The sequence below is a fragment of the Paroedura picta genome, chromosome 10, assembly GCF_049243985.1.
Source record: "Paroedura picta isolate Pp20150507F chromosome 10, Ppicta_v3.0, whole genome shotgun sequence".
Taxonomy (NCBI): Eukaryota; Metazoa; Chordata; class Lepidosauria; order Squamata; family Gekkonidae; genus Paroedura; species Paroedura picta.
In genome coordinates, this window is record NC_135378.1 from 28192870 (window position 1) to 28219889 (window position 27020).

A 27020-nucleotide genomic window follows, 5' to 3' on the forward strand; every position below is an offset into this window, starting at 1 on the left:
AGTGATCTTACTGTGAGTTTGGGGGGCCTGGATGCAAAAACCCTGAGAATCCATGCTTTGGATCCATATTTTTGCTCCGTGGCATGGTTATAAAGGCATGGATCTGTGATTTTTGTGGTGTATGCTGTGCCTATCGATACAATAGGTGGTCTTATGGTGAGTCTGAAGGGGTTCAGTGCAAAAATAATGAAGATTTCATGCAGCTCTCCCTCCCCCACCCACTTGAATCCATCCTCAAAGGAGCAACACCTGGACGAACGAACGAACGCGGCACATACCACAGATTTGCTTTTTATAATTAGGTATCCAAGAACGCTGAAAAATATCGCTGTGTTCACCACATTGAGGTCCATATGGTCCTTATACATCTGCAATGGAACAAAGATTTTGAGGACCACACAGCCCCTCTTTATGCCTTTTTCTACTTATCTTCTTACTACTCTGGAATCCCCCCCCCCAAAGAAAAGATCCAGATTCTGCTCCAAAATGAAAATCAGCAGACAAGTCTCCTTACAGACAAATTCTGCTATAAAATTGTCCTATAAAAATGCAGAAATATATAGCTTTAGGCAACTCCTTCCCCATAAGGTCTTGCTATGAAATAAGATAGGGCAGTCTTGGGCTACTGGGCTCACTTTCCCCATTCCTCGTCTTCATAACCGAAAGAATTCTGTTTTACAGAAAAAAACACTGCTATGCCCTGGCCTGAAAAGGTAGCCCCAATGGAGGAGAGGCAGTCAAGAAATTCAATTACAACAACAACAACAACAACAATAGTGCTCTCTGCTGCAAACCAAGTTTAACTTGTGGTTCTGAATCCTGGTTTGTAGGGCCACAGTTTGTGCCTCATATGGAATGAGAATCCTGCAAAACTAGGAGTCGTTCACTGCTGAGCCATAAACAGAGGAGAGAGAATGTGCAGGCCCAAGGTGCATTCCCATTGTCTTGAAGTGCAGACCATGCTACTCTGGAGAAGAGATCCTCTGTAGACTGTTCAGCCTGCATTCCCTGAATCTCTCCTCACTCATGATGGTGTGGATCTGTGATTTTTGTGGCTTATGCTTTGGTTATCGATAGAAGACATAATCTTACGGTGACTTTTGTGGAGGCCCAGTGCAAAAACCCTGAGGATCCATGTTTTGGAACCAAGTTTTCACTCTGTGCCGTAGCCATAAAGGTTTGGATCTATGATTTTTTTGTGTTGTACGCTGTGGCTGTCAATAGAAGAAGTGATCTTACTGTGAGTTTGGGGGGCCTGGATGCAAAAACCCTGAGAATCCATGCTTTGGATCCATATTTTTGCTCCGTGGCATGGTTATAAAGGCATGGATCTGTGATTTTTGTGGTGTATGCTGTGCCTATCGATACAATAGGTGGTCTTATGGTGAGTCTGAAGGGGTTCAGTGCAAAAATCATGAAGATTTCATGCAGCTCTCCCTCCCCCACCCACTTGAATCCATCCTCAAAGGAGCAACACCTGGACGAACGAACAAATGCGGCACATTCCACAGATTTGCTTTTTATAATTAGGTATCCAAGAACGCTGAAAAATATCGCTGTGTTCACCACATTGAGGTCCATATGGTCCTTATACATCTGCAAAGGAACAAAGATTTTGAGGACCACACAGCCCCTCTTTATGCCTTTTTCTACTTATCTTCTTACTACTCTGGAATCCCCCCCAAAGAAAAGATCCAGATTCTGCTCCAAAATGAAAATCAGCAGACAAGTCTCCTTACAGACAAATTCTGCTATAAAATTGTCCTATAAAAATGCAGAAATATATAGCTTTAGGCAACTCCTTCCCCATAAGGTCTTGCTATGAAATAAGATTGGGCAGTCTTGGGCTACTGGGCTCACTTTCCCCATTCCTCGTCTTCATAACCGAAAGAATTCTGTTTTACAGAAAAAAAACACTGCTATGCCCCGGCCTGAAAGGGTAGCCCCAATGAAGGAGAGGCAGTCAAGAAATTCAATAACAACAACAACAACAACTATAGTGTTCTCTGCTGCAAACCAAGTTTAACTTGTGGTTCTGAATCCTGGTTTGTAGGGCCACAGTTTGTGCCTCATATGGAATGAGAATCCTCCAAAACTAGGGGCCATTTCGCACGGCTTCAAAATAGCACAATGGTTACTAATTGGAAACGCTACTAATTTGACATAACCCACGACGTCGTAGACAATCTGCAACAATCCTGAAACCGACCCGCAAAAAGCGCTTCGTTGTAGCGCTTTCAGGGGAATCCAGAAAAGTGGATTCACCCTCCGGATAGCGATACACTCCTGCAACCAATCTGCAACAGTAGCGCTAAAGACCTGTGCGTTACCATTGTTGCTGGTTCTTCGAAGTCCCTCCTCCTGAGCCTGTCCTCCAAACTTCCGGCGAAGCGATCGCCATTTTTTTTTCTCCGAGCGAGCGGGGATAAACGCACCGGCGAGCCTCTTTCTGTTTAGAGGCTTCCCTGGCTTCAGTCCTTCACCTTTAGTCACTAAGCACAAACCACATAAAAGACCGTTTGCTGAAATAAAGTCCCTTTATTTTTTACACATAAATTCAGCCGAAAATCGGGCCCGTGAGAGGGGAGGGGGATTTTTTTTTTATCACTCGAGGCAGCTTGCCAACGATCATACAATCAAACGACGGCTCACATTAGGCAGCTGGATGGGTCTCTCCGTTGCAACGAATCTACCTAGATTCGTTGCTATGGGTCTGTTTTTTTTTTTAAACCTTTCTTAAAGGGAAAGGGGCTGTTTGGGAGCATGCTAACGGCTGCCCACTGGCTGCTTGACGGCCAGGGGCGGGACGAGCTTGGCAATAGCGCTTCCTTTCTAGCGATTTCTGCTGAGACCGGAAGCCTGTGGGAAACGCTAAAAAACGCAACTGATTCCACTACAAAGGCAGGTATGCATAACGACGAATTCCACTATTTTAAATGGCGATTTTTCATTCCGCAAACAATTTGCAACAAAGATCCCCGTGCGAAAAGGCCCTAGGAGTCGTTCACTGCTGAGCCATAAACAGAGGAGAGAGAATGTACAGGCCCAAGGTGCATTCCCATTGTCTTGATGCGCAGACCATGCTACTCTGGAGAAGAGATCCTCTGTAGACTGTTCAGCCTGTCTTGCTCCCCCCACGTGGGGGAGCAGCAGGCCCCCCACGTGGACTCATGAAGCACAAGAGGGAGAAACAAGCAGGCATGGCTGAACTGACAGATTGGACCAACCACCAACCAGTGTAGGATTTCCAGAAACACTGGGAGATTAGAAATATCTCAGAATGTATTTATTTATTTAAACATTTTGAACAACAAGAAACAAAACAAAAAAACCCTGAAAGAACCGTCTGTTCTCTATTTTGTGGGCCCTTGTGGACAACATTTTAGTCCTTTGGACACATCTCACCATGAATCTAGAATATAAAGAAAAGCGGCGAATACTTAGCAGCAGCCGCCATTGAGGCAGCGGAGGAGCGGGCAGCAAGAAGACACGTGTGTGTGGGGGGGAGGGTCTAGGGTGGCAGGAAAGGGGGTGCTGCGTGAGACCATCGCGCTCGCCCCCTTGGCGCCTGGGCATGGGCTTGGGGCCCCTTTTAAGGAGAAGCCCTGCCTCTTGCGCCAGGCTCCCCTGAGCAGTGTGCCTGCTCTCTCTCGAGTGCAGAATTCCCTGGCCGGGGAAGTCCCTCGGAGTCCCTAGCATAAGAGATTGACTTGGTGATTCTGACTGTATTTATTACTCATTTAGTTACTTGGGGGGGGGGTCAAGTGGGTAAAAGGTCATTGAGGGGTATGTGCAGTATAGTGGCCATATTTATCTGGCCATTACATTTCCCTTTCCTCCATGGACTTCAGATTCCCCTCCCCCACACACACATTTCAATCCCTCGAGTTGTTATGACCACCCAAAGTCACTTGGAAAGCTTCATGGTAGAGCACTGACTTTGTTGTATGAAGAAGCAGTCAATCACCTTAGCCCACGCTCAGCTTTGCAGTTTGAAAGAGCATCGCAGATGAACTGATTAAGTGACCTACCTCCCAAGCCACCCTTTCCTCCAGGGGAACTGATCTCTGCAGTCTGGACAGGAACTTTCGTTCTGGGGGTTCTCCAGGTCCCTCCTGTAGGCTGGCATCCCTGAACAGTGGCACTTCTGGGGGTTATCGAAGCTAGAAGAATATCTCAGGAGTTTCTGAATGGCAGAAAAGTTGAGAAAAGCTCACACTGAGGCAGTAATTGAGTAACCCACGGTAAGTTCTTTACCAACCAATGCTTTCATGTTTGTAACATAAAAATGTTTTGATGTACTTTGATATTGAACTGAATTGAAGAATATACAGATGGAAACTGTTTCAGTTCTTCAAGCAAAGTTTGTTCAACATCTTTATGTGCCCTCTGGCCCAGCTGGTGCGGAACTTCGGGCTGGGTTGCCATCAGTACGCTGATGACACCCAGCTCTATCTCCTAATGGACGGCCACCCGAACTCCCCCCCGGAACCATTTGTCAGATGTTTGGAAGCAGTGACAGAATGGTTCGAGCAGAGTTGCCTGAAACTCAACCCCTCCAAGACGGAGGTCCTGTGGCTGGGAAGAAGGGGGCAGGAACAGGAAGTGCGTTTATGCACCTTGGAGGGAGCGCAACTTACCATCGCGCCCCAAGCCAGGAATTTGGGGGTGACCAACGATGCCTCCCTGACTAGGGAGGCGCAGGTCAAGAGAGTAGCGGGCCAGGCATTCTTCCACCTTCGCCAGGCCCGGCTACTAACGCCCTACCCGTCCCCTGACCACCTCGCCACAGTGATCCATGCGACAGTCACCTCCAGATTAGATTTCTGTCATTCGCTTTATGTGGCCCTGCCCTTGTCCTTGATACGGAAACTTCAGCTAGTGCAAAATGCAGCTGCTAGAGTCCTCAGTAGCACACCTTGGAGGGCCCACATGCAGCCGGTGCTGTGGCAGCTGCACTGGTTGCCAATTGCTGTCCGGATCCGGTTCAAGGTTTTGGTTCTAACCTTTAAGGCTTTACACGGGTTGGGACCCACATACCTGAGGGACCGCCTGTCGCCCTATGTGCCCCACAGGGCTCTATGCTCTGCAGGAGAAAACCTACTGATCGTTCCGGGCCCCAGAGAAGTGTGACTAGCCTCATCCAGGGCCAGGGCTTTCTCTGTCCTGGCCCCCACCTGGTGGAATGAGCTCCCGGGTGAACTGCGGCCCCTGCGGAAGCTGTCAGCATTCCGCAGGGCCTGTAAAACGGAGCTCTTCCACCAGGTCTATGGTTGAGGCTGGGATTGGCGAGGAAGAACATTGCCCCCCTGAGGGGTTTGAAGTAGTCATCATCACCCTCCATCCCCCAATGCCCTTGTTCGGGTAGGGGAGAGTGGTATTTTCCGCCGTGTTGGGTATTTTTATAGTCTTTTAACGGGGGGTTTAATGGGGGATTTTAAGACTATTGTTACCTGCTACGAGCCTGTAGGAAGTGGCGGGAAATAAATCAAATAAAACAACAACAACAGCAACAGCAACAACATTGCCAGTACAGGTACAGGATTTCACATAGGCAAAGGGGTCACTTCTTCAATTGTGCCCAACTAGTTTGTCACCCACTTCAAATTTAAACCACACACTAACAATCCAGGTGTTGGTAATATACTGATTTAAAGGGGCAAAAAGGATCTACAAGAAGCAAGTCAAATCCATTGTCGAATGGAGTCCCTTGGGGGAAATCTTATCCAAATGAACCATAAAAAAGCTCTCTCTCTGCTGGGGGGTGGTTTGAGATTCGATACCTGCCAAACTTGGTTTTAAGGTTTGCAGTCCAAGAAAAGTAAAGTCCTCACAGTTCTGGGAGGCCAAAATCCAATTTTTACTGAATCCAATTTTTTTTTGGGGGGGGGGGGGGAGGAATAAAAAGAAAAAGATTGGATGGGGTCAGGTGACCTTATTGGCAAAAAGTCCTTTTTTATCTCAACTGCCCTTGATGTTTTCAGAATCCAGGTGGAAACCTCACTTACCCAGTTTCCCTTCCATAGGTTGACCTGTCAGTTAGGGCTCCCCTGTGGAGGGGAAGTGAGGATCAAGAAGTCAATTCCTTCCATTCCTGGAGTTGTTTTCTCCATGGCAAGAAGGGATTGTAGCCCTTGAAAGTGCTTCTTCAGGTTGAAGTCCTAAAAAGCGTGTGAACTTGGTAAGCACTCTGAATAATAATACATGGATTCATACGTACTTAAAGCATCATATATTATTATGACCTGTGGAATAATTACTCAAACAAAATGCTGGCAGAGGCTCAGGGGAATTGTAGTCCATGAACATCTGGAGGATCACAGGTTGACTACCCCTGCCTTAACCAAAATGTGTGGAATAAGCCTAAGAGAAGTCCTTATTCCTGGCCAGGAGATGTCACTGCAAGACAGCCACTGCTCCACTTGCCCATTCCTTCTCTGAAAATGCAGAAACCCAGGGCCGTTCCGCATTCGTCCAAAATAGCACAATGGTTACTAATTGAAATCACTACAGTTTTGCCGTTATGCACAACGTCGTTGACACTCTGCAACACTCCTGAAACCGATCCGCAAAAAGCGCTTCGTTGTAGCGCTTTCAGGGAAATCCCAAAAAGTGGATTCACCCTCCGGAAAGCGCTACACTCCTGCAACCAATCTGCAACACTACCGGGAAAGTTCTGTGCGTCCCTCCCCCTGGCTCTCTCCTCTGATCTTCCGGCGAAGCGATCGCCATTTTTTTTCTCCGAGCGAGCGGAGATCAACGCACCGGCAAGCCTTCGTTTACCCAGCGAGGCTTCCCCAGCTGCAGTCCCTCTTTTTAAAGTCACCAAGCACAAGCAACACAGAGGCCCGTTTGCTGGTTTATTTTCCCTTTATTTTTCACACTATTTTTGGCCGAAAATCGCGCCCATGAGGGGGGGGGATTTTTTTTCCACTCGGGGGGAGCGTGGCAACGATGAAACGGCAGCTCAAACACCAACTGCTAGCTGGATGGGTCTCTCCATTGCAACGAATCAACGCAGATTCGTTGCAACGTGTTTTTTTTTAAACCTTCCTTAAAGGGAAAGGGGCTGTTTGGGAGCATGATAATGGCCGCCCATTGGCTGCTTGACGGCCAGGGACAGGACACAGCTCAGCAATATCGCTTCCTGGCTAGCGATTTTTGCCGAGACCGGAACCCTGTGGGAAATGATAGAAACGCAACTGGATTCCGCTACGAAGGCAGGTATGCATAATGACAAATTACACTATTTAAAATGGTGATTTTTCGTTCCGCAAACAATTTGCAACATGGATCCCGGTGCGGAATGGACCTCAAAGTAGGCTGCTGGCCACAATCTCCTCAAGTCTGGGGAACTTTGCCCTCAAACAAGGAGTGTCCCTTGGATCAGGTGTCTTTAGCACTGGCAGTGATGCTGCCCACATTCCAGTGTAACTCCCATGGAGGGGAAAACGGGAAAAGTGAGGTGACTGTAAGCCGCTTTGAGTAGAGAAAAGCAGCATATAAGAACCAACTCTTCCTCTCATGAAAACCTGTAAAACCAGCTCAAAAACTGTCAAGAAGCCTCCAGAATAGGTGGGGGGAAGTGGGAACAGGGAAGCAGTGAAATGGCAGAAGGGTTTTTTCCCCATGTGCTGGAAAGGAGCATTGCGTATGAGCTATGAATGACAAAAATCCTGTACCTTCTCTATACGAAGATTATAACTTACTCCAGAGTGACCATGAGTGTTATTTTTCTGCAGTGAGCAGAGTACTTTGGTGTCAGCGAGATCAAGGAGAAGTCCCCCCCCCCCCCCGCCCCATTCTGTCTTACTTTCTTAGGCCTCCACCTCCAGGGGAGCAAGAACATTATGTTGCTCAATAGCCACAAACACGCCTGCCAAAGCGAAGGCCGGTGAATTAGCCATCCAGGAGTCAATGTAAATAGTAACGCACCTTCCACAATGACCTGAGATCTCAGTACACTACAAAATGATTGCTGATTGAGTTTACCATATTTTAAATTCAGTACACAAAGTCCTCGACGCTAATATACTTGACAGTATTTCCAGCTGCTGTTTGTATTCTTGATGACTCCAAACTTAGGGCTGATGAGCATGATAGACAATCAGTGTTATTTGTAGTGTTGTATACCAAACAAAATTAAATCCCCCAAGACAAGTTCTGAGTTCTAATTCTGCAATGTATAGTTCCCTGCTGGTACTGATGTAAAAAGGGGGGTCAGAGTGGGGGAGCAAATGGCCTAACATTAAAATGGTGGCTGAACCACCTGAACCTCCTGCAAACTGCTGAATTTAAGGAACCCTTGGGATCAATCCATGTAACTTTTCTGTGCATTGTTCTCCTTGCAGCCTCCCCACATCCCAGGAAAATAGACAGTTTCTGTACAAACTGGCATAATTTCATCATGACCATGGGCTCAAGATTTTTATTGTATTGTAAAATAAAGCACAGTTTGTCCATGATGATAATATTAAGTTATGGTAGACACAGAGGCTGGGTCAACATATGAAGCTGAATGAAGTGGTAGAATGGGGCATACTGCTGAGTGCTGACAACATAAAACAAAATTTTCTGCAAGAAGAAAACTTAGCACAGAGAGAAGTTCTGCAGAACTAGAGCAAAACTTGAAAGGATCTTTTAACATAGAATGCATTTGTGTTTTTCTTTTCTTCTCTTTCATCAGATTAAAGCTCTTTTGATCAAATATCTTGAGCAGTCATGTTTTCTCCTCTGATAAATATCATCTTTGATCAATGAGGCCCAAACAATTAAAAATTCAATGACAATGAGGGTGATATTAGGAGAACTATTAGACTAAAGGCAAAAGATTATTTTATAGTGAGGTTAAAAAAGAAATTTGGGGGAGGGAATCACATATAAGGGCCATTCCAATAAAATATACACCAACGTACCAATCTTCTGTAAAAAAAAGTCACAGGAATGCTCTGAATAAAGAGGAATTCATTAATATACCACTTATAACAGGGATGAGCTGTACTCATAACTGTGTCAGTGAAAAAAATTGGGATAGACAAATTAAAGGGATAAGAAGGCAGTGATCTGGGGCAGGGATCCCCCAAAATAAGGAAGAGCCACCTGTGAGTATGAAAGCTTGTATTTAAATGACACGTTGCCTGGATAAGTTTACTATTGAAAGAGTTTATAGCTGTAGGACCAAATCCATGAATAATGTCAGCACTTAAACCAATGTGAGGGAGCTTTGAGTCAAAAATCTTAAACCAGGACAGTTTGAAAGAATCTTCATTTATAAAAAATGAAAATCCAGAATACCTTTTCAAAAGCCCACTTTGGAATAGAAACAGAAAGCTAATTACCGGGATAATTTACCCAAATTGGCTTGCAAGGACATTTCAGCTACACATTTAGGAACATTAGTCAATTCATGAAGAAAACAAATTAAAGGAAGATCAGATTTTTCATATCCCATATAGCCACCACAGAAAGCAAAATAGGAATAATTTTCATATTAAAAACTGAATCATCCCAGGAATATAATATTCCTTGTGATATCTAATTTTTAAAATATGTCTTCAATATGAGATCTAGCCTTTCTCAACCTATCTTTTTTATTCAATTATCAATTCAAGCATATAATAAGCATATTCAAGCATATAATATTCAAGCATATATAAGGAGAGCGACGAAGATGATCTGGGGCCAGGGGACCAAACCTTATGGGACTTGGGAATGTTCAGCCTGGAGAAAAGGAGGTTGAAAGGGGACATCATAGCCCTCTTTAAGTATTTGAAAGGTTGTCACTTGGAGGAGGGCAGGATGCTGTTTCCATTGGCTGCAGAGAAAAGGATGTGCAGTAATGGGTTTAAACTACAACGATATAGGCTAGATATAAGGAAAAAATTCATAGTCAGTAGTTCAGCAGTGGAATAGGCTGCCTAAGGAGATGGTGAGCTCCCCCTCACTGGCAGTCTTCAAGCAAAGGTTGGATACACACTTTTCTTGGATGCTTTGGGCTGATCCTGCGTTGAGCAGGGGGCTGGACTAGATGGCCTGTATGGCACCTTCCAACTTTATGATTCTATGATTCTATAATGCTAACAATAATAACAAGAATTTTTTTTAAATATTCTATACTGCCCCTCCCTCTATGGGCTTGGGGCAGTCCACAACAATAAAACATTCAATAAAACCAGTTACTGTAATAAAATTGCAATAAAATACCATATAAAAACTCCATCCCGCACCCCTTTCATGCCCTCTGCGAGCTATCCCAGACTGGAGATGACATCAAGTAGGAAGAGTTAAGAAGGAAGAGATGGAGGGGTGCCTGTAAAATTATGGACTGCCCTGGTCTCAGTCCCAGGCCTGGTGGAAGAGTGCTGTTTTGCAGGCCCTGCAGAACTTTCACAGCTCCATCTGAGCCTAGATCTCAACATGCAACTCATTTCACCAGGTGGGGGCCAGGGCCAAAAAGGCCCTGACTCTGGTCGAGACCAGGCACACATCCTTGGGGCTTGGGATGACAATATACTAGTCTTTGTCAAGTGTAGTGTCCTCTGGGGGACATAGTGGGAGAAGTGGTCCTTCAGATACCCAGGGCCCAGACCACATAGGGCCTTAAAGGTCAGTACCAGAACCTGGAACCTGATCCAGAACTCCACCAGCAACCGGTGCAACTGTTGGAAGGCAGACTGAATGTGAGCCCTCCATGGGGTCCCCAAGAGGACCCATCCTGCTGCATTTTGTGCCAGCTGTAACTTCTGTAGCAGGGCCAAAGGTAGCCCCACATAGTTGTAGAAATCTAGCCTGGAGATGACCGTCACATGGATCATTGTGGCTAGGTCTTCTGGGGCCAAATAGGGTGCTAGTAGCTTCACCTGGTACAGGTGGTAAAACACCTGGCAAGCTACATTTGTGACTTGCACCACTGTTGATAAGGAATAGTCAAGGATCCCTACCAAGCTCTTGATGCTGTATGAAAGTATTCATTGCACTCCATCAAGGCAGGGGAGGCATGCTCCCTCCTCTGACCCTTTCTTCCCTAGCCATTGGACCTCCGTTATCAAGGGCTTGAGTTTCTGTTTCAACTGGCAAAACATCGATAAAATAACACGCTACAATTTCAAAACAACAACAACAGCCTCTTAGCTGTTGGCTAGCTAGATACATCTACAAGGAACTGTAACCAAGGGCCTTTTCGCACAGGGATCTTTGTTGCAAATTGTTTGCGGAATGAAAAATTGCCATTTAAAATAGTGGAATTCGTCGTTATGCATACCTGCCTTTGTAGTGGAATCAGTTGCGTTTTTTAGCGTTTCCCACAGGCTTCCGGTCTCGGCAGAAATTGCTAGAAAGGAAGCGCTATTGTCAAGCTCGTCCCGCCCCTGGCCGTCAAGCAGCCAATGGGCAGCCGTTAGCTTGCTCCCAAACAGCCCCTTTCCCTTTAAGAAAGGTTTTTTAAAAAAAAAAACGACCCATAGCAACGAATCTAGGTAGATTCGTTGCTACGGAGAGACCCATCCAGCTGCCTAATGTGAGCTGTCGTTTGATTGTATGATCGTTTGCACGCTGTCTCGAGTGATAAAAAAAAAAATCCCCCCCCCCCTCTCACGGTCCCGATTTTCGGCTGAATTTATTTGTAAAAAATAAAGGGACTTTATTTCAGCAAACGGGCTTTTCAGTGCTTTGTGCTTAGTGACTAAAGGTGAAGGACTGAAGCCAGGGAAGCCTCTAAACAGAAAGAGGCTCGCGGGTGCGTTTATCCCCGCTCGCTCGGAGAAAAAAAAATGGCGATCGCTTCGCCGGAAGTTTGGAGGAGAGAGCCAGGGGGAGGGACTTTGAAGAACCAGCAACAATGGTAACGCACAGGTCTTTAGCGCTACTGTTGCAGATTGGTTGCAGGAGTGTATCGCTATCCGGAGGGTGAATCCACTTTTCTGGATTCCCCTGAAAGCGCCACAACGAAGCGCTTTTTGCTGATTGGTTTCAGGATTGTTGCAGATTGTCTACGACGTCGTGGGTTATGGCAAATTAGTAGCGTTTCCAAATAGCAACCATTGTGCTACTTTGAAGCCGTGCGAAATGGCCCCAAGTATATTAGCACCAAGCCCTAATTTAGCAATACAGTTACAAGTGCTTTTTCTGTGCGGCTACTTCTTACTCTATGAGGATGTAGAAATATGACTTCTTGTATCTGAGTAATTTTTTATCCAGTAGTATTTTCGTGGGAGACTCATTAGTGTGGCAAGGGGCCACAGGGGTCAATACATTTTAATGAAAGTTTTGGAGGAATCTGCTTTCAATTGGTTAGCGGGGTGACTCTTTGCCTGCCAAGAGTTTAATTTTCAGGAGTCCATGGCTGCTCTTTGTTTCACGGGTTTTGCTCCTTTCTCTTTTTTGCAATGTATTGATTAACCTCCCAGGATAATCTCCTCCAACTGGGAAGCAGAGAGACAATAAACGATAGCATGTTGGGGAGCTAAACACATTTGAATAATGCTACCAGATGAATCTGTTTCAGAAGGCAAATGAAAATCTCCCCCCCCCCCCGCCAGCCTCTTTTTGGACCTCCCTTGACAGGCACAACTTTTCTTTTGCTGCTGGATCCAAAACTGTGGCCTTCAGCACAAAACGGGGAGCGCTACAGCTGAAAGACTGGCAGACACATTCATTAGTCTGCTGGGGCACTGTTGCTAAGTTTGGAATTCTTGTCCGTCCGTCCTCACCCACACTGTAGAGATTTGTCTAATTTTGTCTCTGCTCCTAGCTGTTGGGCACACCCAAGAAAGGTCTGGTCTCTGTGTAATCATCAGAAAGACAGGGTTTCTGTAAATAGCTAATCTCAAGAAACCTTCCTGGGTGAAGATTAAGCCATGTCTTGCACTCTGATCACAATGTAATGTGTACACAACCAAAATCTTCTGTAAACTTTCATGACTAAAACGTATATTGAAAAGTCTGCTTTCCTGGGCTGAAAATAAAAGAAAAGGCAAGTCTGCTGGAGAAGGAGACCAAGCTTCAACCAAGCTTCAACCAAGCTTCTTCAGAGCGAGCTAGCACAGAGAGAGAAGCAAGCCTTGTGTCTGTCATTACTTCACACACACACCCACACACAGTGCAAGAAAATGTCATCCCTTGGGTATGTTTGAGAGGAAATTTAAATAGGATTCTGTCCGAAGGAGGATGGCTTGCCTAGTATTACTGCACACCGCTTGCTGCAGTCAATGGCACATACTTGGCTGTGGCCCATTCATCTGGCTCCAAAAATGGAAAGACCTGGAGAATGAAATTTCTCTGCATCGTTTGCAAATTAATACATTTCCCCAGACTTTTGAGATCTCTCCTCTTCTCATGCTCATCCCTTCCTCTCTGCCCCTCAGCATGTGCTCGGTTCTCTTCTGCCTCCTCAGGATTCTGCCTGGTTTATTTCTGCAACATTCAAAATAGGAGCAGGACTTTAATATTGGTTTGCAGGCAGAACGGGGAAACATGCTGCTGCTGTTCATCTTTTTAAAAGTATATGTTGCCCTTAAAAATCTGTCCCCAAAGGGTCACAAAACTCTTCCTTTTACGTGGGAATTTTAAAAAGTAAAGCTATCTTAGGAACAATATTGTTGAAAACACACTTTAAAAAACCTGCTTACAAAAGCTACTCCACGCAGCTCAAAAGAAATTTCAAAACACTTGAAATTTTCTCTGACATTGTCCGTTCCGTCCTGTGCAGGATGAGATGCCTCTCCAAACCACTCCCACCAGGAAGAACTCACCTCCATGCGGAAAGGACTGGTAGAGCTAAGAGTGTGACATGCCATCTTCTGTTCCGGGAAAAAGAACTGTGTTGCTTTAGGATGCTTAGGGCAGGGGGTTGAGCAGGGGGTTGGACTAGATGGCCTGTATGGCCCCTTCCAACTCTATGATTCTATGATTCTATGACACTTGCATCGTTTTTAGGGCATGATTCAAGAGTTTTGCATCTGACACAATACTACAGGATCTCCCTGGGGATACCTCCTTTCTGGGCAGCCTCAGCACCTGTGTTCATTGCTGTTGTGAGGGGATCCCTCAAAAGGTTGTGGAGGGGCTACAAGTCTGGGGTGGCCAGTGACAGAAGGCAATAGGAAACAGTGCAATAGTCCTTTTATTTCAGGACATGGTGCGACAAAAGGGCATGAGACAGCAATGGACCTATGATCCTGAACAACTATTTGTGGTGTCTAAGGGTGTGCATTCAGTTGTATCCACAATGAAAAAATACCCCCAAAATACCTTACCAGTATTTTTCAGGTATTTTAAAAGCCGGATACAGATCAGAGAATCTGTCTAACTATTGGTATAGCTGATCCTGAGTAAAGCCGAATTTTCAGCTTCTTTCTGGTATGTTCGGCTATATTGAATAGCTGCCGGTGAAGAGGTTTAAAGAACTACAAAGTTAAATTTCACTTCTCCTCTAGGACTGTTTCCCTCCTTTTGCTCTGGTTTCCAGGGCAACAGGAGGGAGGAGGAAGAGACAACTCTGCAGCCTAATGACAAAAGCACCTTAGGGGGAGTTGTAGGGCCTTACAGCCAGTCATTGCAATGCTTTTGCAAATGGCATTGCAGTGCAGATTTGCAACTTGCAATTTGCAAGGTTGTTGGATTTGAGTGTGAAGTCTGACTTGGGCTTGCCACAGGACTGAAAAAAGCTGTTCTGACCAAGCAGTAATAGAGCCCCTAGAATTGAACCCCCTGGTCCAATCTTTTTGAAACTTGGAGAGGAGTTGGAGAAGAGCCTCTTGGAGGCACCTGGAAAGTTTGGAGTCTCTAACTTAAACCTCCCTTCCCACACACACCCAGGCCATGGGAAAGGCAGAAACTTGAAAATCCCCATTAAAATCAATGATGCCATTGACTTTAATGGCTGGAGCGCTTCGGACAACTCCAAAGTGCTTCGGCTCAAGCTTCGGCTGAAAGGGCTGCTTGAGAAGGGCTTTTAATGGTCATTCAAAGCAGAAGTGGTTCCGATTTTTGGCTTAGCTCACATGCCTACCCCTGATCTTGATGGTAAAAACCCAAATGGTTATGAACCAAAGAGGTGCAAAGCAGCTCAGCATGTTCTCTCTTGAGTAACTTTGCCACTGAATGTTGGGACAAACTCATGCCCTTTCCTCTTATATAAATGAGGGGCTTTAAACAGAGTATGTTCTCCTGCTGGTCATGCTTCTATCAAAGCAGACAGAATGCCTCATTTTGGGTTGAGTGCTTGAATCTTTGGAAATAACTGCTTCTTCCAGAACAAACAAGGATTTGCTTGGTGACAGAATTGGACCTGGAGTGGGGAATTTCCCCCCAAAACAATTTGTGTACATTTCCCCCCAGAGTTGACAGATGGCCTATTGGGATGTTCATTCTAACCCAGGCTTTCCCAACCAGGGTTTCTTGAAACCCTGCAGTTTCTTGACAGCCCTGGAAGGGTTTTCTGAATGGAATTAATGGGAATTAATTAATTTTAATATATTTTTAAACGTTTGTTAAACATTTATCAGGTGATATGTCCATATATGGTTGTCAACTTGCCCTTTCCAAATGGCCAATGATGGGCCTGGAGGGGGTCGGAAAGGTGGGCATGTCCACAGCTGAGCTTTCCAACCATAGTCTGCAGGATCCTGCCACTTCTGGGGTTCCTCGAAGCCTTAAAAATGCTTCAGGTAAAACAGTAAAAAGAGTTGAGAAAGGCTGTTCTAACTGGGGTTTTCAGTGCTTTCAACTCTTTCTGAGGGGCTTTCCCTGTCTTGTTCATTGCTCTCTCCTGAATTCAGTCAGGCTATCTTAGTTGGCTCTTGAATTGGATACATCGATAATTCCAGTCAGAGTCTTGCACCAGAGAACTGGCGCTGAAAGGTTACATTTCACCTCATCACATCTAATGAGGCCTTTGTTTACCACTCATTCCTTAATTAGCTGTGTTTTTGGAGGAGTGACTACTGAGAAGGCAGCAGCTCTTCCATAATTGTTTCCATAATCTGGAAAACCAGCCGTTGTCCCTGCTTTGATTTTCTAAAATCCCCTTCCGCCTATTTTGCACCATGCAATAATAATTTTAAAAAAATGAATGTGGTTTCTTGCTTGCCAGTCCTCAGAATGAATCTGGTTACAGAAACTGGTTTCCCTGTTCAAAGATATCCAATGGAAAAGCCATTCAAATGCATTGATTTAGCAGCCACGTTATAAAATTACACTGGCCCTGCACAGGTTGCAGATAGGAGATAAAGGGAAAAGAAACACCCACCAGCTGGACAGGGTGGAACCAGGCGGGTTAAGAAGCCTGAGATGAGATACAGCTTGGCTTCTCACCAGAATTAAACCTATGAAATCTGTCAATCTTAATCTTTCCGCTCAGGCAGCAGACCTCGATTTTGGCTGATTAAATCTTGGATCTGGCGCACACAATGAGTGAGGTATTGCTTTATTGCCTATAAATGAGAAGATGTATTGACAGATGGAAGTCATAAATCGGAACAGGGGACAGTTCTGTTGTTGTACAGGGCAAAGGACCTTGTGAAGAATCTCCAGCTTCCTGCTGTTTTGTATGGCATGATAGAAAATACAGGGGAAGAGGCGGCTATTGTCTTACATTACTGGCAGTGATCATTTCAACCTGGTGCTCTCCAGGGAATGGGTTGTTTCTGCAATTGAAGCCTTTAGCAAACTTTCCTTACTATTGCTTGCATGTTTTGGGGGGGGGGGTTGTGGGTTTTTTAGCATTTTTAAAATTCCCGTAACAATAAAAATTCCCCATGATGTACAACATATAGTTGTCTGGAATCCATTGCATTACGCAAACAACAATAAGATCCATGCTCACTTCTTTACCAATTGTCATTCTCAAATTGTTCATAAACGTCATCCCAGGGCAGACAAGGGAGAAGACAGCAAGGGGAGGCCCAGCATGCACACACTGCACTGAGGCCTGGAGTGTGTTACTCATGCTCAAAGGACACCTCAGAGAAGCCCAGCAATGTTATCGAAGCCTTCCACATGCCTGCATTTCGTACCAGTGGGCAACTCTTTCCCCAAACAACAATATCTGATTCTGCTACAGCCGAGTACAAGCACACAAAATGAATATCTTCGTGATGCCATTTACTAATTTACTTCCCTTGACCTATAGGTATGGACTGGTAATTCCCATTTCATGATGGCTGAGGAAGGGTGCATGTTCTGGGGACAACCCCATATAGCCCACTGCCCCACTCCAAATGCTTATTCAGAAGAAAAGACATCCCCAAGCTTGAGAGCAGATGGATGGAGGGTGGAAGCAGAGTATCTGCTGGTTGCATCTGCCCAGTTATCCCCAATTTTGTCAGGCTCATATTGCTAAGCTTCTTATTCCTGTTTGGTCTTTGAATCTGTTAAAAAGCTTCATTATGCTGTGGACTAATTTATTGCTAATTTACCCTCTCCCTATAAGTATGGACTGCTGATTCCCATTTCATTATGTTTGAGGAAGCGCACGTGAACACAAAAGCTTACACCTTGAATAAAATTTGTCACAGCCCTGATATTGCTGTTCTCCCAGAGCAGCAACATCAGGGCTCTCAGCCCCACCTACCTCACAGGGTACCTGTTGTATGGAGAGGAAGGGAAGGTGATTGTAAGTGTACTTTGAGACCCCTTCAGGTAGTAACAAGTGGGGTATACAAACTAATTCCTCCTCCTCCTCCTCCTCCATCTCTAGGCAGGGTGTAATTGCAGCGCTGCAGGCGGAAGGAGGAGCTAGCCTTCTACATGCCAAGGTGGTAAGTAGCCTCTCGGTGGGTTTTTTTAATGTGCATTTTTGTCTGTTGCAAACTTGTGCTGTTGTGATAGCTTGAAGAGAAAGCCTGATATGGCTCCAGAAGCTTCATTGAGGATATATGCCACCCTTTAAAAATATTGTTCTATAATTACGGATATGAAATGAAACACCACTGGAAATAAGAAGGGGAGCTTTTTTGCTTGTAGTTAATGGCTTGAGTCCTATAAGTCACCAACCTCGCTGATCGGAAAATTCCACTGCCTCGGTGAAGAAACTCAAGCGGTACTACAGGCTTAATAGCATCTCTTTGAAAGAGACAGCACACGTAAATAGTGGGTCTGATGTAAAATACAGAGCCAGTTTGGTGTAGTGGTTAGGAGTGCGGACTTCTAATCTGGCGAGCTGGGTTTGATTCTGCACTCCCCCACATGCAGCCAGCTGGGTGACCTTGGGCTCGCCACAGCACTGATAAAATTGTTCTGACCGAGCAGTGATATCAGGGCTCTCTCAGCCTCACCTACCTCACAGGGTGTCTGTTGTGGGGAGAGGAAGGGAAGGCAACTGTAAGCTGCTTTGAGACTCCTTTGGGTAGAGAAAAGAGGCATATAAGAACCAACTCTTCTTCTTCTTCTAAAATAATATCCCTCTATAGGCCTTAAAAACACCATTTATTTCTTTATTCATATTTTTAAATTACCTGCTTTCCCCCCAGTAAGGACTGCCACAAATTTACAATACAGAAGATATAAAATTGCAACAAACAAGACAAAGGGGAAAGGCTTCATGCTTCATCTACATATGACCAAGTCCTTGTATGTGGTTTTCCCACATTCACATTTTACTCTCTGGTAAGCTCCTGTGTTTTGTTTTGTTTTTTTGTGGGGCGAGGGTTCTGTATGTATTTTGCTCACCCTAGTAATTTATTTGATATCACACAGTTTTATTTCCAGCATATCTCCCTGCAGATTTGAACTGCAGGTTTTTATGCTGGACATAATTCTGTGTAATATTGAATATACCACTAGAGGGAGCAAAGCACATCCAGAATGGGGGGGGGGGGAGAAGAAACAGGAATTTACCAGCTAGTAAAATGAGAATGTAGAAAATCCCATGGGGCAAGGGTAGTCAACCTGTGGTCCTCCAGATTAGCGATCCCCAACCTGTGGGCCGCGAACCACATGTGGTCCTTCGACTAATTGGAGGTGGGCCCCGAAGGACGCCTTCTCCCCCCCGGCCCTTTACTTCACCCCCCCCCGGCCCTTTACAACACACTTCATTGTTGTGACATGTATCTTATTTTGAAGGGATGTTTAAACATTACCACAGCGATCAGAGAGCACTAGGGCAGTGGTTGGGAGTAGAGGAGTAAACTACCCCCCCCCACCGGGCTTCAGTAAAAGGCGTTGAGTGGTCCCCGGTGAGTGGTCCCCGGCGTTGAGTGGTCCCCAGCGATAAAATGGTTGGGGACCACTGCTCCAGATGTCCATGTACTACAATTCCCACGATTCCCTGCCATCTTTTGCTGGCAGGGGCTCATGGGAATTGTAGTCCATGGACATCTGCAGGACCACAGGTTGACTACGCCTGCCTTAGGGAACAACCCAAGGGCTTCACATAATCCCAGCTCTTTTATGTTGATGGCTGAAGGAAGCAGGGAGAAGCAACTTTATCTCTCCTGCTGTCTTTACTTCTGCAAACCTTGTTTTTGGATCCTCTGTTGGCTCTGTCACAAATTTAGGTGTAGCCCTATAAAGATTTTTTTTACAGCAGTTCACACTTTGGCTTCACAAGGTGGTCTGCAGATGCAAAAGCAGTGGGGAGGAGATGATAAAGCTATTTATACCTGTCTTCTTTAGTCACAAACAGGAAAGAGCCAGTGTGCATCTGGGAGGCACCAAGCTCCTGTTACACACCTGGTGCAAAGTCTTGTCTTGCTCCCCTCAAAGGACTTCATAATGGGTAGCTGTGCCCTGTGCAATGCCTCTTGCCTCTGCCTGCAGAAGATTCCTAACCATAGTGTCAGTGAGATTGACAGGAACACTGACCACTCACCTTTCTGATCTCTCTGATGCAGTCCCTTTAAGGTTAAACTGAGCCTCTTAGGGCCAACTTCCTCTTTCCTGATTTTTCTTCAGAAATCCCTTCCTCTCTCTCCTGCCAGCCTGCCTGCAGTATGGTGGGTGTAAAGATGCGTCCAGCATCTCTCCGCACCCAAATAGCTAGATGAGTTTAGGGACTATTTTCTTCTCTTTCCTGCCTAGAATGGAGTTCTCTAGTAAACAGTTGCTGTATTCATTTAATAGCACAACCTGAGTCTGTGCTTTCGTTGCTGTTTTCGGTCTATGCTCACTCAGCCAGCATTGCTGTGATTGCACAGTAGCTTAAATAAGCATTCTGCTAACTCAATATCCGTCAGCTAGAGTCTGAATACAGAGTAGGTCTGTCTATAGCTGACTATCTATAGCTGCTAGTGGCTCTTTCTCTCCCATTTCGCCTACGGCCCTGAGAGGTCCTTTGGCTCTTGCCCTTTAGCTTGGACCTCTGGGCATACCCAGGCTTAAAGTACCTGAGAAAAGAACTCAACCAGGTCTCACCCAGCCGCCGTCAGCCAGTTCACAAGGCTGTGAACCACGGATACAGAGCTGAAATCCAGTTTCTGTCGCCATTCAGAAATATATTCAGTGGCCCGAGCACAATTTGTCGCCTTGAAGTAATGTTTCTTGTCTCTGGAGCTGACAGGATCTAACACAGGTGAGGATTAAGGGATGACGTTTTGTTGAGGGATGGAAATTTGAAAGGTCCTTTGAAATTGGGCATTTTGACAGGAGTAGTCAACCTGTGGTCCTGCAGATGTCCATTTGCTGGCAGGGGCTCATGGGAATTGTAGTCCACGGACATCTGCAGGACCATAGGTTGACTACCTCTGTTGTAGACTATCGACCCAGGTCCCAATAAATAGGCACACTACGACCTTAAAATACAATGGGTTTGTATCTCCCCCCCCTTGCTACAAATCCTTTTGCGCTATTCCAACTTTATCATTGTGGGTCAAGATGATCGGCCTCAGGATTCTGCAATTTCTGTATCAATTTTGTCTTGCTAAAATGCTTTCTTAGAGCAGACTGACATGACTTCTTGGTTTTTCCCTTGAGGGGATTGCGTACCGTAGCTGAAGGGGATTTTTTTTTCATGGAAACGGAAGCTCTCCCCTCCCCTAGTTCCAGCCCCCAAATCGACAGGTATTTCCGCACCCAGAGCTGGCAGCCCTAGAGAAACTACTTGAAAAAAAGATCTCGATAAACAACACAATTCAACTGCATTCCCTGAACCTGGCCTCACTCACTTAAGGCTCTTGTAACTTCAAGATCTTGCGGCATAAGACAGAATTTAATTTGGTTTATTCCTTGGGGATATTTTTCACTGGAATAACCTGTGATTCTGCTTCAATCACCACAAAGTATAGGACATTCCTTACGCTTAAGATACAAGGGTTATTTGGTTTCAGTCCCTTTAAGAAACATTACACCTGCTTTACAAAATTTTTAATGCAGACTTCAGAAATTGGAAATATAAAAAAAAGAAAGCAAGAACAAGGCACACATGTTTGCGAATGCAAGAAAGAACCACAAGTTCTGGAATTCTAATCCCAATTTTTGCAATCATCCACTATTATGTCCTTAAGTAAGAAAGGAATACCTATTGATAGGGCAGTTCATACAGTTAAAAGAACGTATAAAGTGTAAAGACATTTTGTATTTTTGTTGTATTAATGACTCTTTTGGCCGAATGTTTCTAATTGCTCAGTCTGCGAAATGAGAAGTGACAATTTCCAAAATTCCAGACATGTTCCCCCCCCCAAATCATTCTATAGACCAAATTTAAAGATAATTAAAAGTCAGCAGAAGAGATTGTCAAAATAATGATTTTGTTCACTCTTTGCAATATAATTTCCCTCCTACAATCTGTAATTGTCAGCGATTGTACAGATGAAGATTTTTTCACATCCTTCACTTGTGCTGTTATGTCAGGGGTGGGAAATCCTGATGCTTCTCCACTGTGCACGCCAGTACATAGATAGCCCCCCCCCCCCACACACACACCAAGGTTTGCTCCAAGTCATCTTCAGCCCAGATATACGATATATATACACTGCACTTGTACTCATGCTGCTAGGCATAACTTATACAATACTTTCATCTTTACACAATATATCAGGGAAACCCGCCACCTCCCCAAAAAAGCAAAACTTTTTAATGTAGCTGATAAAATCTTGTGTGATGTGGCAACCATTGGCACAGAATGATTCACATGAAGGTTAAGAGCTGTTTCCTCTTTCATCCAGTCTGAAATGGTGACATTTAGGGTGCTGGACAGTAGCAGCAGGCAGATCATATCAACATACCATGTATCTTATGCAGAGTCAGATCACGGGTCTGTCGTGCTCTGTATTGCCTATTTTGACCGGCAGCTGCTCTTCAGGGTCTCTCATAGAAGATCTTTCACACCAAATATCTGTTCCTTTAACTGAAGGTGCCGGAGATTAAAGCCTCTTGAATGCAAAACTGGTGTTCCGTGCCTAATGCACATTTCTGAGCTTGCGAGGTGCCTTGTATTCCAATGCTGCATCAAGTTCAAACAAAGAGAATGCCATCAGAGAAGCCATTTTGGATCTGTGGTAAGCCTCATTCATTTCCTGCAGTGCTCAGGTGTTCTTATTTTGTGAGCAACGGAGAAAAGAACGTCATTCTCTACTGTCTCTATCCCGTACATAATTTTGTGAGCCTTTCTCGTGTCACCTCTCAATTATTGTTACTCCAAGCTAAAAAGCCCCAATCTCTTTCAACTTTCCTCAGAAGGAGGGAGTTCCACCCCCTTAGTTGTTTTAGTTGCCCTTTTCTGCACCTTTTCCAATGCTGTATCTTTTTTGAGCTGTGGTGAACAGAACTGAATGCAGTATTCCAAAGGAGGCCGCCCAGTAGGTTTATCCAGGAGCATTAGAGTCCCGGCTGACTCACTTTCCATGCCCTTCCTCAGTGATCCCCAGCATAGCATTGGCCGTTTTTTATTGCAGTCGCACCCGGAGTTGACATCTTCAGTGAGTCACTCTACCATGACTCCAAGATCTCTCTCCTGGTCAGTTCCCGCCAGTTCAGGCACCATCAGCGTAGGTTTATGGTTCGGATTTTTGGCTCCAACATGTATTACTTTGCACTTACCCAGGTTCAATCTCTTTTGCCCTGCTGACGTCCATTCACTGAATGACAGTGAGCAGCTACAACAGAACTAAAATTAGAACAATGCAAGAAAACTAGAACAAAACTAACATTAGACCTAAAATTAGCTACAACTAAGTAGTTGAGCAGCTACAACACTGAGCAATTACAAAATGTTGGAACCTAGAAGTATTTCTTATCTATTTACCCTCCATACTACTTTAATCCTTTTTACTTAGTCTGTCTTGATAGAACTTTATATGTATATATGTAAACTGGTGTATCTAAGGATCTAAAAATGCCACTTACCCTCTCCTTGCTCCTTGCCTGTTTATTCCCTTGTTCCTGACTTTGTCACTGGAGCTGGGCCTGCTACCATGGAAATCTGGGGTCTGTTCAGAGGAGGCCTAAATACACAGCAGGTCAAATCTCCAGACCCCTCTGAAGCAAATTCAAGATGAGTGCTGGAAGTTATGTAGGGCTGTTGACAGTCAATACTTGGATGGGAGACCACTAAGAAAGGCTGGCATATTCTTAGTCAATTCAACCAGATAGGAGACTGCTTCATTGAGCCCAGGCCTCCCTGTTTCTTTCATTAGGCCTTGCACACGATAACTTCTTTGTGGCTTAAACTCCAAGTAAAACAGTGGGCGAGTTTGTCCTTTGGGTTTGGTTTTGCCTCTAGCACCAGCATCACTTTAGCTATCCCTGATCTCACAGGGACTCTCTGTGCCAAAGAACAAACCGAATGCTTTTGTCTGGGCCAGCCGAAAGGATAGAAAATACTGGGCAAGCTTTCTGAGCTCATCAGAACTCTTCTCCAGCTAGATATTACCCCCCCCCCCCAATAAAGCGGAGGGGAAAGCAGGTTCTGTCTCTTGGCAGCATTGGGTGTTAGATTCTGACAGAGTCACATGTTGGTTAAGAGGTATGCCCTCTCAGGATCCTTCTTTTGGTCCTGCCCACTCACCAGTTCAGTAGACTAAAGGCAAAATCAGACCTAGCAGGGAGCTGGACTAGATGGCCTTTATGGCTCCTTCGAACACTACGAGTCTCTGCTCTTGGCCCATCGGGTCTCTTTGCCACCTGGTGGCGACAAGTTCAAACAGCAAAAGCGATACAGCATCTGCGGGAGCCCCGGGCAGACCAGGAGGATTTTCTAAAGGCTTCGATTGAGGAACTGGCTTTAGGACCGGTTGTGCTGATGGCGTCTCCCGCCCCCGCCCCCTTTTGGGAAGCTCCCCGGAGAATTCCTCTCGGAGCGGGGAAGGGTGTTGGAAGAAGACGCTGGGAAGCTCTCTGGACAGGGCGCCCCGCGGAAGGGCAGGGGAAACAGCCACGCGAGCGAGGGAGGGAGCCTGCCGAGAGAAGCGCTGCCTGACCTGGTCTCCTTCCGGGCGCATCCCGGGGGAAGAGTCCCGATCCCGCCGGCTCCCTCGGAGAATTCCTCCGCCGCGGAGGTCCCCGCAGCCCTTCCAGCCGCGGAGCAAGGCGAGCCGAGCGCTGCTGGGCCTGCCTTCCAGTTCCCGGAGCAGAGTAGCCCGTTCACACGTGAGCAGGAGGACCCGATGGCCGCCTCCTCTGACGTCTCCGGCAGGCGCCTCTCTCCGGTTCCCCCCGCAGCCTCTGCTCGTGGAAAGTGCAACTGGGTCGGTGCTGCAGCATGCTGCCCAGGACGGAGGCGATCTTTTGCAAGCTGTTGGGCGAAGCAGCTGCGGTTAAGCAGGTTCCTTCCTTCCTTCCTTCCTTCCTTCCTTCCTTTCTGGGATTTGCCAAAGCTTGCAGCTCCCTCCCTCTGCAGTTCGGGGGTGATTGACAGGCCTTCAAAAGGGGTGTCACTCTGTTCAGGATCGCCCTGCGGATCCCCATTGTCTCCCATATCACTAGCAGCCTCCTGCATTTTATTCTGTGATTTCCTAGGGGGATATAGCAATATCCCCCCACCCGGTCATTATATTCCCCCCCTATTTCTCAGCCAACCTGCCGATCTTGGTGTCCTAGTTAAGAGTGGCCATTTTGTTGAGGTGGTTGAGAGCAGCAGCCTGTAATCTGAAGAACAGGCTTTGATTCCCCTCTCCTCCCCAGGCAGCCAGCTGGGTGACCTTGGGGCAATCCGCTTCTCTCTCATTTCCGCACCCTTTAAATGTAGTGAAATGCTTACCTTAAATGTAGTGAAATGCTTGTTACATTCTGGACCCTCCATACGACGTCCTCAACATGTGGGATCATCTCTGTTACTTTTCTTGAAGATGGGCACTATGACACCAAGTCCCCAGTCAAGGGGAATCTGAGCTGTCTGATCGATGTATGTTAATAAAGAGGTTAAAATTGGGGCCCACCAATCCATGTTTGATTTCAGTAGGTCCTGGGGGGGGGGGGGATGAAATCGCCACCGGGGGCTTTTCCACTCTTTAATTGTGAGATTACTTGTTTAATTTCATGACGTGCTGCTGGGTGCCATTGTGATAAACGGTCAGTTGAAAGATCGAATAGAATATGTAATTGATGATGCGCCACAGAGACCCAGCTCCCAAGCAGCCCTTCGGTCCAGGGGAACTGATCTCCGCAGTCTGGAGAGGAGCTTTTTTTCTGGGGCCTCTCCAGGTCCCTCCTGGCGGCTGGCACCCCTGAACAGTGGCAGGGTGTGCTAGCCGTCAGCTGGAACCCTGAGATCCCACTTAGGCTTTTTCCTGGGCACTCCCAGCTGTGGGACTGGAAGTGGGTGGGGGATTACACTCCCCTAGATCCTCGGGGCTATGGCACAGGAGCAGTCATGCCTGACCTTTGTATCCTGGCTCAGGCCGTTATCAATAAATCCCAGGCTATTTGCTGTTAATGGGCCAGACTGGCTTGGAGGGGGATTACAGATCCAGCATGGAAGTGCTGTTGGTGGATGGGAGAGCAACACCAAGGGCTTCCCAGGGCTCGAGCCCAGACCGCTGGTGGCACAGGAAGCGGCCGCGTAGGACTGCCACACAAGGGATGCAACCACCCTAGAGGTTGGTGGAGCTCTTTGGGCTGGAAAAGAGGTTAAAGCAGCGGTAGTCAACCTGTGGTCCTCCAGATGTTCATGGATTACAGTTCCCATGAGCTGACAGCAAACTCTGGCAGGGGCTCATGGGAATTGTAGTCCATGAACATCTGGAGGACCACAGGTTGACTACCCTTGCTCTAGGGGAACCTTCATCTGGTTGTATAGACTCGGGGCAGACTGCAGAGGGGTCAGCTCCTGTTGGAAGGCTTCTTAGGTGGGGACGGCTCCATCCCGTCCAGGAGTCCCTGGCTTCATATTTGTGCCAGCACAGTTCAGCTCCCCATTGCCTGATGCCAGTGCTGTTTCTATTGGTGGGGGCGGGGCAGACTGTACATCACTTCTGCAGCTCAGTTCCACATACTTCTTCACATCTTCACACGTGATCTGTCTGGTTGGCCATGGCAGTCGTCAGGGCTTTGCATGCTGCAGCCTGGGTTTGCCAATATATGAACTCCTGTCTGACCAGTCCAGCTTTGCGGGAGGAGGTGGCTGGAAACATGTCACCTGTCCTCACCCCTTCCCCACATGCCACGGGGCCCTGGGGTGGCTCAGATTCCAGTGCCAGGAATGATGGGATTCCATTTGACTAGAGAGCCCGGTTTTGGCTAGACGGCCTATGGGGAGGGTCACTTAACCACGTCTTGGTCCAGGTCTGATAGTGGTTTTGTGGGAGTGCCCAGTGGCCAGCGTGAGTTCGAGGGCCCGTCTTGGGAGCAGCACGGCCACTGACCTGGCAAAGTAGCACGGGCCCCACTTGCCTCGTCATTGAGGACTAAGCATTCTGCAGGGAAGGGGGGGATGTTTCATGGCTAGGCTACTGGCAGCCAGTCAGGTCCCCATATGCTGGCACACAGGGTGGCCCCGGTATGGCATCCGGTGGTCGAAAGGAAGAAAAAAGAACAGAGTGGCTCAGTTATGTGCCCTGGACCTCTAGGATGAAAGAAAAACAAAAAGAATCCCAAGGAACTGGGCCGACCACAGACCACCGGAGGATGTTCTAAAACACGGGGAGATTTGA

The 27020-nt window shown here is 46.3% G+C and overlaps 1 protein-coding gene and 1 long non-coding RNA gene across 3 annotated transcripts in view; both read right to left on the reverse strand.

The window, feature by feature from the left end:
- The window catches only part of LOC143819822 (uncharacterized), a 150816-nt gene extending 126136 nt beyond the window's left edge, over window positions 1–24680 (reverse strand). Inside the window, exon 1 of the mRNA XM_077301862.1 lies at window positions 24351–24680. Coding sequence (XP_077157977.1) covers window positions 24351–24371 — 21 coding nt within the window. The 5' untranslated portion in view covers window positions 24372–24680. The remainder of the gene's footprint in view (window positions 1–24350) is intronic.
- LOC143819825 (uncharacterized) lies at window positions 1257–24328 on the reverse strand. 2 transcript variants are annotated; one of them, XR_013225111.1, is made up of 5 exons: window positions 22158–24328; window positions 6009–6161; window positions 4032–4186; window positions 2331–2492; window positions 1257–1596 (listed from the first exon to the last, which is right to left on the reverse strand). It is a non-coding gene; the product is annotated as an uncharacterized LOC143819825 (long non-coding RNA). The 2 variants fall into 2 exon arrangements; XR_013225110.1 differs by lacking the exon at window positions 2331–2492.
- Window positions 24681–27020: the final 2340 nt, after the last annotated feature.